The 9,420-nt window shown below is 56.8% G+C and overlaps 2 protein-coding genes across 4 annotated transcripts; one reads left to right on the top strand and one right to left on the bottom strand.

The window, feature by feature from the left end:
* Positions 1 to 214: 214 nt before the first annotated feature.
* Positions 215 to 2,800, top strand: NPFF (neuropeptide FF-amide peptide precursor). The gene is made up of 2 exons (XM_047786791.1): positions 215 to 2,504; positions 2,597 to 2,800. Exons 1-2 carry the CDS (start codon positions 2,281 to 2,283, stop codon positions 2,712 to 2,714), a joined length of 342 nt encoding a protein of 113 aa, XP_047642747.1. The 5' UTR covers positions 215 to 2,280; the 3' UTR covers positions 2,715 to 2,800.
* A 234-nt stretch (positions 2,801 to 3,034) lies between these two features.
* On the bottom strand, positions 3,035 to 8,332 carry TARBP2 (TARBP2 subunit of RISC loading complex). Of its 3 annotated transcripts, none has more exons than XM_047786788.1 (9): positions 7,912 to 8,332; positions 7,196 to 7,365; positions 6,309 to 6,411; positions 5,628 to 5,723; positions 4,995 to 5,067; positions 4,660 to 4,777; positions 4,253 to 4,380; positions 3,638 to 3,839; positions 3,035 to 3,486 (listed from the first exon to the last, which is right to left on the bottom strand). In XM_047786788.1, exons 1-9 carry the CDS (start codon positions 7,962 to 7,964, stop codon positions 3,329 to 3,331), a joined length of 1,101 nt encoding a protein of 366 aa, XP_047642744.1. In that variant the 5' UTR covers positions 7,965 to 8,332; the 3' UTR covers positions 3,035 to 3,328. The 3 variants fall into 3 exon arrangements, with proteins under 3 accessions (XP_047642744.1, XP_047642745.1, XP_047642746.1); XM_047786789.1 differs by lacking the exon at positions 7,912 to 8,332 and adding an exon at positions 7,663 to 7,850; XM_047786790.1 differs by lacking the exon at positions 6,309 to 6,411 and having other exon boundaries at positions 5,628 to 5,706; positions 7,912 to 8,260.
* Positions 8,333 to 9,420: the final 1,088 nt, after the last annotated feature.

Genomic DNA, 9,420 nt, shown 5'->3' with positions numbered 1-9,420 from the left:
CCCCAATACTCCCTTTTATTTTGTGTGTTTGCTTTTTCTTTTTAAGGGCTGCCATCTGCAGCATATGGAGGTTTCCAGGCTAGGGGTAGAATGGGAGCTGTAGCTGCCAGCTTACACCACAGCCACAGGAACGCAGGATCTAAGCCATGTCTGTGACCTACACCACAGCTCACAGCAATGCTGGATCCTTAACCCAATGAGTGAGGCCAGGGATTTCTGGAACCTGCATCTTCATGGATGCTAGTCAGACTCATTTCCACTGAGCCACTATGGGAACTCCATGGTACTCCCTTTTAAAAAGCGGAGAAACTACAAGATGTCATGATGATGAACATCGGATTCTGCGTGTGGGACCATCCGTGAGACAAAGCTTACAGAAAGCCTTGCCCTAGCTTAGCCTGCATTGATAGAAATGAGTGTCTAGACCATCCAGGTCAAAACCCGCTCTTGTCTCCCTATCCAAAGTATAAGTTAGTTTCTAGACATCTTGCTTTAAAGGAGGGATGCTCCTCCTTGAGCAAAAAAAAAAAAAAAAAAAAGACTCGAGGGTGGAAGAATGAAATCTGTCTTCAAACATGGAAAAGGCTGATACCCATGAAAGATGAGAGATGTGCTGTGAGAATGGGGCAAACGAAGACCCCTGGTGGAGGCCACAGGGAGGTGAAAGCCAGGATAAGTCCTCCATGCAAGGATAAGTGTGTCCGAAGACTCAGGAGATGGTAAGTTCCCTGGGACTCAGGTGTGCAGGGATAATCACAGCTAATGTTGTGAGGATGCCTGCTCTACGCCAGATCCTGTGCCAAATGGGTTATCAAAAGTGTCAAATAATGCTCACCTTAGGAAGTAGTTCTTTTTAACATCACCAGGTTTTAGGTAAAACTTTAGAGAGCTAAGCATCCTGCCCAAGGCTAATGCACAGGCCCTTTATAAAGCCATGGCATCTCTCCAGCGTAGGCTAGAGAACGACAGTGGTGGCGGTGCTGAGGAAGGGACTCTAGGATCAGAGGGAAACTGTACCTGCTGACTCTGAAAGAACCTTTCCTGAGAAGCGGTGCCTGATTTTTTTTTCCTAAGATGGGATTCTGGGCACCAGCCCCAGTAGGCCAGAGCCAGAGCTATGCAGATGCTGGAATGACTGGAGGAAGGTGGGCAAATAATCCAGCCCCAGTATCCTGCCCCTGCATTTCTGGGACCGGACCGTGGAGTCCGGACCTCAGAACCTCCATCCTCTTTCCCCTTCAAAGATCTATCTCTATGTGAGAAAAAGGAAATGGCCCGGCCAGCAGTGCAGAGCTGTGACCACAGGGTGGCAGCAGTGCCTCAGCTGCCGAGGACCGCTCCGTTGGCTGGAGGGAGGCAGGTCCTGAGCAGTGCTGTGAGGATGGGGTCTGTCTGTCTACCAACATTTGAAGCCATCTCCACTTTCTAGGGACTGTGAAGACTTTGTCTTCTTTGTATCTCACTCTTCTATCCACAGGAAAATCTGTGAGTGGTGATGCCATTTTTAACACCCCCAAGAGGCAGGTACAATGGCCCTCAATGGGCTGGGGGGCCCTTCCTGCAGCCCTGGTCAGGGGAGGTTTCAGGTTAGGTCATCCTGGCCAACTCAGACCCTGGCTCTTCCCTTTTCTCGTCCCAGGAATAATGCTTAGCCTGACAGGACTTTCTCTTTGCTTTTGTTCTACAAGTTAGGAAAGAGGAAGTGATCCATCAGAGCTCCCCAACCTGTTGAGGGATTGGGAGTTCTTGAAGGCCCCCCAGGGCCTGGCTCTGACAAAGTGTCTGCAATTAATGATGCTTCTTGAGCTCTGGAGACAGGATTTATGCATCTAATAAAGTCTATAACTCCAGGCTTAGGGTCTAGTGCTGGAGGCTGAGAGCAGGAAGTCTCAGGGGGACCATGGGAGGGGGGTCCCGGGCAGCTCTTAATGTTGCTGTGCATTTCCACTGCCTGCGCTAGATTCCCCCTCGGGCTGCCATGGGCGGGTGAGGAACAAGGGGACAGCAGGTATAAGAGGCTGGTGTGGCCACAGGAAAGCAGATGGCAGCATGGACTCCAGGCGGGCAGCAGTGCTACTGTTGCTGCTGCTGTTAGTAACAGACTGGGGCCACGCGGAAGGACCAGGGCGCTGTGGCGAAGGAGACCAGGTCTTCTGGGTAAGTTAGCATGCCCATCCCATTGCCACCATTTTCGTCTACCTCTGCTTGAGACTCGAATTCTAGGTTCAAATACGCTCTGGCGGCCAGGGTCATTGGGTCCGCACGTCTCACAACGTGACTATGCTCAGGCTCAGCTTGCCCTGGAAACCACTCCCTTTCCCTCGTGACCTAAATGCCCACGGCCTCTGCCCACTCTCCTTCGTGGATGCCCTCCCGCCACAGGAGGAAGACAGTGGAGCCCTCCCACCGCAGGATGCCCAGACCCCAGGGTCACTCTTGCGCTCCCTGCTCCAGGCCATGCAGCGACCTGGCCGGAGTCCAGCCTTCCTGTTTCAGCCCCAAAGGTGAGTCTGAGAGGCATGGGCAAGGCATGGGTGAGAGGGAGAGGAGGGGAAGGAAGCGAAGGACCAACAGCTGAGGATGGATCTCTCCTAAGGTTTGGCAGAAACACCCGGGGCTCCTGGAGCAACGAACGGCTGAGTCCCCGAGCCGGAGGGGCACTGAGCTCCCCATTCTGGAGCCTGGCTGCCCCTCAGCGCTTTGGGAAGAAGTGACATGTCATCCTTTGATGGTTGCATGCAAGGTTCACACCCCAAAAGTGCCCTGTGTCCCCCCAAAATAAAGCTGACTGGCCTCTGAATCTGTGTGTCTGTGTCTGTATGAGACCTGAAAGGGCCAGAACCTTGGCCCCCTCAATCTCTGCCAAACCAGACTCTCCAGGAACACAGGCCATGGGGGTTCCCAGAGGTCACTGCACCCAACCTCCTGCCACCAGGAAGGCAAACACACGTAACCTGTGGAAAACAAAGCAGGGAGGCATGCCGGGGAGGTGATCTGGTGCTACCCTCCTCTGCCACTCAGGGGAACAGCAAGGTTTAAGAATCCAAAAAGCAGCACATTTATTTGGGGCTCTTTTTTACTGAAGAGCCCCCTGCCCCGATTTCATTCCTCTTTGTCATCACCAGTAACATGAGGACAGAACCTGGGCCAGCAGAGGCCCCATGGTCCCAGGCTCCTGGCCCTGTGCCCTCCTCAGCCTGCAGGCAGGCAGTCTGTGTCAGAGGTAGAGATGGCACCTCCAGGGGGTACCAGAGCCGGGCAGATGCGTGGGCCAGGGGCAGGAAGAGCAGGGAGCAAACGATGTATGTCCATGAGTCCAGCTGGGGCTTCACTTGCTGCCTGCCATGATCTTGAGGTACTGCAGGGCGCGGCGTGCAGCCTCACCACGGGCTGCCTCCCTGGTGGTTGCAGAGCCGTGACACACGGTGGCTGGCTGTGTGGACAGCTCCACCAGGCACTGGCAGAGGCCACTCAGGCTCAACTCCTCTGGAGACCAGGAGAGAAGAGGGGGGCAGTGTTGGCAGGAAGGCAGCACCGGGAAGTGCGCGTCCCTGTCGTCGTCCCCTCCCAAACCCCTATTCCCATCCGTACTTGCCCTGGTCCAGTCCCACCATCCCGGCCCCCCAACCAGCCATACCAATGTCCAGGTAGCTGACATGGAAGGCCTGCTCCTCAGACAGCTCGCTGAGGACGCTGCAGCAGGCAGGGCCCAAAGCGCCCAAGGAGCCCAGGGAGCAGCTGCGGAGGGACAGGATCTTCTCTCCCACCGAATTGCGCAGAGAATCCCAGGTGCAGCCTGGGCCCCGGTTCCGAAGTCCATCTAGACGGGAGCCCACACCCTGACAAGATGGGGGCGGTGAGACCCAGGCACTTAATAGACATTCAAGGTCCAAGGAGAGAAAAGCCCAAAGAATGCTTCCTCCCTTTTGCCTGCAGCACCCCCCCACACACCCCCCTCAATCCCTGCGTGGCCCCCTCTAACTACTAGACTGCGGACCGCATGGCCAGGCAGCCTTCCTCATTCCAGTAACAGAAGCCCACGAGACCCCTGCCTGGGCCAGCTCCCCCAGGGCACTCACCAGGCGGGCCTGCGGCACAGGCTGAGAGGGGGCCTAAGGAGCCCTGGGTCTCATAAGAAAATGGGCAGAAGCAGACCTGGGACCCAGACAGGCTCAATTCCGAGTCGCAGACGTGAGGCCCCAGGGGCCTGCCCTGGCCTGGAGGATGGACTGAGGGCCCCCACGCCACTCACAAGGGAGAAGTGGTCGTCATCAGGCTCCGCCTCGTTCCCATCCCGGGCATCCAGAGGCACCGTGTGCACTCGAAGCAGCATTTTGGCCGCTGCATTACGCTTTGCCAGCTTTTTGGAAGTGCCGCTGCCTGCATCGGGGAGAGGGTTGCTGGATTATGATTCCCCATAGACTCAGTGCTCTCCACCCAGCTCAAACGTGGGCTGAGGGTCCCCTAAGGGATGTCACTTGAAAAGGGAGCTCAAGACCTGCCATGCACCCAAGAACCCGGCGGGCCAGAAGAGGAGGGCAAGGAAGGAGCCAAGCTGGGGGGTCTCCGCCAGAAGGCAGAGGGAGGCCGGGAGCTGCCGGTGGCCAGGCTGGAGTGCTGGGGGGTAGTAGCTACAGGAACTCCCCTCCGCCCAGTTACCAATCTCAATGAAACGCTCCACTCGGCAGGTCATGGTAAACTCTTTGCGGTGGGCTGGCCCAGACTCCTGGGTCACCGTGTACTCTGGCAACCGCCAGCCTTTCTGCACCACCAGCTCCTTGGGAGGGAGAAACAAAGGTGTGCAAGACAGTGAGACGAGAGTCCGCACATCCTCTCGCCTCCCACCCTGCAGACCTCAGATTCCAGGTCAGAGGAGGAACAAAGGGGGCTGCAAAGAGCCCTCAGGACCAGGTAACCGCCCCACATCAGCTTCCCCCATGGCCCCTGGTTCAAGGGAAGATGGGCATGCAGGGGAAATGAGGAGGGGGGCACACCTGCAGAGCGCCAACAGGGTTGCACTCAGACTGCTGAGGGGACACGGGGGGCTGCACCTCCATGGGGGGGCTCCTGAAGGAAAAAGGGCCCAGGGCCAAAGCTGAGGGGCTGGTTCCCCCTGAGGCTGCCCAAGAGTCCACAGCCCTGCTCTGGTTTCCCCCACTGGCTTCTCCCTACTCCCTGCCAGGCAGGCAGCTGTCTCTCCCGTCAAGCCCGCTTCCTTCCCCTTCCCACCCAAACAAGGTCTCCTCCAGGCCCGAGGCCCGTATGAATTTTCTGGAACCCTCGGTTGTCACCTCAGGAGAGGGGTTGTATATCCAGTCCCCGGAAGCACCTGATGCGACTCAAACACAGGACCATCAGGTAGCCCACTCAGAAGAAGACGGCACCTGCAAGACCCTTGCAGGAGGTCGAATATCATCCACTTGGCTACTTGAAAATTATAAATTACCTCCTGTCCCGATTGCTTACCGGCTGGTGCAAATTCTTCAAACTCTGGTCCCCAACTATTCCATCCTCTGTTTACTCTCAGACATCCTCGTGCCTGACCAGCCTGAGTCCAAGGGCTGGGGGGCCAGGAGCCAGGACCCCTTCCCTCCTCCCCTCCCGGGCAGTCAGGAGACACAAGATACCTGGTTGCAACAGCAGATGGAATGGGAGTAGCAGCGGCTGTAGTAGTAAAAACTGGCACGTCTTCAGGCAGCGAAGAGTCTAGGGGAGAAAAAGAACTTCCCGAGGGGAAGGGGGCCTTTGATTCACACCCATGTGGGGTGATGGGGGATAGAGGGTGGGGGACCCAGGTCCTCCTGTCTTGCCCATCCCCTAAGAAAATCCCTTCCCACTCGAGCCGAAACCTCAGGGAGGCTCAACCACCAGTTCTTCCTCCTGAGATCTTTTGCTGCCAAACACTAGATCAAAAAGACTGAGAAAAGTGGGAGGAGGGGCTCTTCCTACCCAAGCACCATGGAGCAACAAACTCCAACCTGAGTGTGGAAGAGGGAATGCCATCTCCCTGGAGAGAAGGAAGTATGCTGGGGAGCCACTCCCGCCAGCCTCAGCCTCCACCCCTCTCCCTCCCTAGGCCCCAACATGGGCCCCAAAGCACTCGCTGGGGCTGGCCATTCCCCCCAAGAATCCTTCACAGGAGCAGGAGCCCTAGAAGCATCCTGCTCAGGTCCAGAGGAAGCTCTCAGGAAGAGGCCAAGTCAAGGTGGCTCAGTGTCACCAGGCCAAGCCTGCTGGGAGGAGGGGCTAGTGCAGGGGCCTGGGTTCCTGGCAGAGCCTCTAGGATGCCTCTGCTGTTCCTCCCTCACCTGCTGTCCTCCAGGGCCGGCTCCAGCATGCTCCCCCCTTTGAGGTGTTTGAGGGCCACCTCAGCTGCCTTGTGCTTGGCTGCCTTCTTGCTGGGGCCCTGACCTGAGAGAGGGGGTGTGGGCAATACTGGAGGTCACTGGAAGGACGGAAGAGAAACCAGCATCCCACAGCCTCTCTCCTCACAGCCAGAGGGAGTCCACCGAGCCCCCTCTCACCAACCTCCCTTTGCCCAAGACTGGAAGCATTACACTACCTGCTGGAGGGAAGGGCCCTTATCTTTCTATGAGCTCCCCAAATCAAGCCATGCCAGGCTGAACTGCTCCTGAGGTCAGACACCTCGTCTGGAGGGCCTTTCTCTGCCTTACTTTCCTCTGGGAAGCCCTTTCTTTTCTCTCAATAAATAGAGACGGTTGGAAAAATAGAGTGTAGGCTCTACAGTCAAAGCCTGGCTCTGCCACCTACCAGGCACCTGACCTTGCGCCAGCTATTGAATCTGAGCCTGGATTTCCTTCAACATGAGGCTACTACCACCTACATCACTAGATTCGACTGAGATTTGAGATTAAGCAGGAATTTGGTTAAATAGCGGGCACTCACTCCCCAAATACTTCAATGAGATTTCGGTTTATCTCTTCTCATTTTTTTCCTCTAGGATGGTGACAATTTGCCAGAGCACCTGTGGCAGTCCTGCTTGTTCCTCTAATTCTCCCAAATCCTACCCACCTCACAGACCTGTGCTCCCACTCCAGTGACTCCCCCCCCCCTCCTGAAATCTCTCCTTCCCTCACTGGTCTTGGAGAAAAGGGCTTTAAAAAGACTCCAAGCAATAAAGCCAATGGGGCCCTGTGAATGCACACCCCAGCCAGGCTGCCCAAGCCTTCCTCACCAGTGCAGCTGGTGTCGCCAACGGTGACCCGGAAGGTGAAATTAGGCTGGTGGGCTTGGCCCTCGGCTTTGAGAAGGTCGTACACGGGCGTCTTCCCTATTCTGGTCCCATACTCCTGCAGAAGGCTGATCGGGGTCTTGCCCGGGTTGGCTGCCAGCATTTGCTCTATACTGGGGGGAGGGGCACAGACCCTCATCACACCTCCCCTCTCTGCACCCACCTGGCCAAGCACTGCCATATCAGACCCAGGCTCGCTATGGGGGACATAGGGTCCAGAGGACCTCAAGAAGCCATTGGCTGGGTTCAATGTGGAATAGAGGTGCAGGCTGGGAAAGCAGGGTCCACTGCCCCAGGGCAAGCGCAAAGCACTGTTCCTGTCTCAGTTAAGGTGGGGGAATCCTGTACCCCAGTGCAGGTTGAAAGTGCATGTCCCCTGACACAGTGCAGGCCAGGAACCCAGTACCCACCAAATGCACTGAATGTCGGGGGCATAAAGCCCATTGCCCCAGTGCAGTCTGGGAACCAGGCCAATCCCAAACTAGCTAAAGCCGGAGGCAGTGGCCACTGCCGGGGTGCATGCCGGGAACCACGGCCCACTACCCCAGTGCTTGCCGGGAACAACCCGCAGACCAGGTGCATGCTGGGGCCCGCGCCGCTACTCCCTCCGCACCACGCCACGTTCCGCGCCCTACGGGCTTTGGTACCAGGCGGCTCACCTGGGCAGCCCGCAGCCCGTGGTAGTGCCGGAGCCCTGCTCCTCTTCACTCATTCCCTCCTCCGTCCCCGCGGGCGCCACCGTGACTGTAGCCTCCACGCGCCCCAACACACCGCCGACGAGCTAGGGCCGGGGCCAAGCCCCGAGTCGCGGCCGGTCGGGCCCACCGCGGGGCATGCTGGGATATGCAGTCCCCCTCCCACCCGACTCTATGAGTCTTCATCAGGAGGACAGCTATCCGCCCCACAACTCTCCGCGTGGTCCGCCCAGGCTGGCAGCACCGCCTTCAGGGAGGAGCGGACCCCTCCACTATTGCTTCCCAAGCTGAGGATGTGTTTTTGGTTTGGGGGTTGGTTCGTTTGCTTGTTTTTATTATCGCCCCGCCTCCTTCCCTCCGCGTAGCCTCTCCCCAGGGCTGGGGCTCTGGGCGTGCGTACTAGCCGATTGGCAGCGGCTGGGGGACGGCGCCGTAAGGGCGAACTCGAGCTAGAAGGCCTCCGGATCCCAAGAAAACTACAGAACCCAGGAGCTCGCGCGCGTCATCTTTGTCGCAGCTAGAGGGGCAGGGTCAAACATTCACGAAAAGCTTTGCAGCGCAATTGGTTATTCCCGAATGGACCTACTTGCTCTAGGTGGATTGCAATTGGTTATTTCACCTAGAGAGGCGGGGACAAGAGAAGGCTCAGCCCCCTTGACTCCGCCTCTTTCTTGAGAAAAGGTTGTGATTGGCCCAGGGGTGATGCTGCTGTCGGTTCCTGGCTGTTTGCGGTCTGAGAGGGTGGGTCCTGCCTGGACGCGGGAGGGGACTATTCTCTGCCCCTCAGAGCGCCAGGCCAGTCAGTTTTAAGTCCAAGTTCATCTCTGTGTCAGTTTCCACTCCGCCTCTGACCTAAACCCCTGGCTCTCGGGCCTTCGTCTCACAGAAACGACTACTTTTTCCTAGGTTGTCCTTCACTTCCCTTACCCTTAATTTTGCCCCTGCATCCGGTCGGTTTCCGCTTCTTTTCTAAAGCCTCTTTAGAATGGCTCTAGTGAACTTTTCTGTAGCTGGTTCCCCTACACCAGGAGACCCCCTCTGGAGCCTGAGAATCAGGCTATAATGGGACGACAGGATTAGAAGGACTAAGGCACATGGTGATCTCATTCCCTCTGCCTTGAGTCCTTGAGTCTTGTGTCTCTCAGCTAAAGAGAGAGCAAGAGAGGATTCTGGCCTGTTAAGACTAATTGACTAATGTGTGTGCAGAGCAGAAGGCGGATGTTGAGGTCCCGAGCTTCATTCCCTCCTCGCCGAAGTCTCACAGCCACTGGCCTGAAAGATTGTAGGGAGAATCTTGTGACCTTGGAGAAAGAGATCACGAAAAAATGTCTGAATCTAATGAGTGTTCTGAGAATGGGTCAGGGAAAAGCAAGTCCCCGCACCGACGGACTTGCTCGGTGCGGGGATGATGGTCCAGAGGAATCTTGGAGTAATAATGAGGTGTTATTCAGGAACACTAGCAGGGAACGGGGA

Source organism: Phacochoerus africanus, chromosome 7, assembly GCF_016906955.1.
Source record: "Phacochoerus africanus isolate WHEZ1 chromosome 7, ROS_Pafr_v1, whole genome shotgun sequence".
NCBI lineage: Eukaryota > Metazoa > Chordata > Mammalia > Artiodactyla > Suidae > Phacochoerus > Phacochoerus africanus.
This window is presented reverse-complemented; position numbering and strand designations above follow the sequence as displayed.

Coding starts and splice junctions, on each gene's coding strand:
- NPFF (XM_047786791.1), top strand. CDS start 2,281: ATGCTCAGGCTCAGCTTGCCCTGGAAACCACTCCCTTTCCCTCGTGAC. Junction 2,505..2,596: donor TTCCTGTTTCAGCCCCAAAG/GTGAGTCTGAGA, acceptor ATCTCTCCTAAG/GTTTGGCAGAAACACCCGGG.
- TARBP2 (XM_047786788.1), bottom strand. CDS start 7,964: ATGAGTGAAGAGGAGCAGGGCTCCGGCACTACCACGGGCTGCGGGCTG. Junction 7,366..7,911: donor ACGGGCTGCGGGCTGCCCAG/GTGAGCCGCCTG, acceptor CCCTCCCCCCAG/TATAGAGCAAATGCTGGCAG. Junction 4,381..4,659: donor GGAGCGTTTCATTGAGATTG/GTAACTGGGCGG, acceptor TCCCCGATGCAG/GCAGCGGCACTTCCAAAAAG.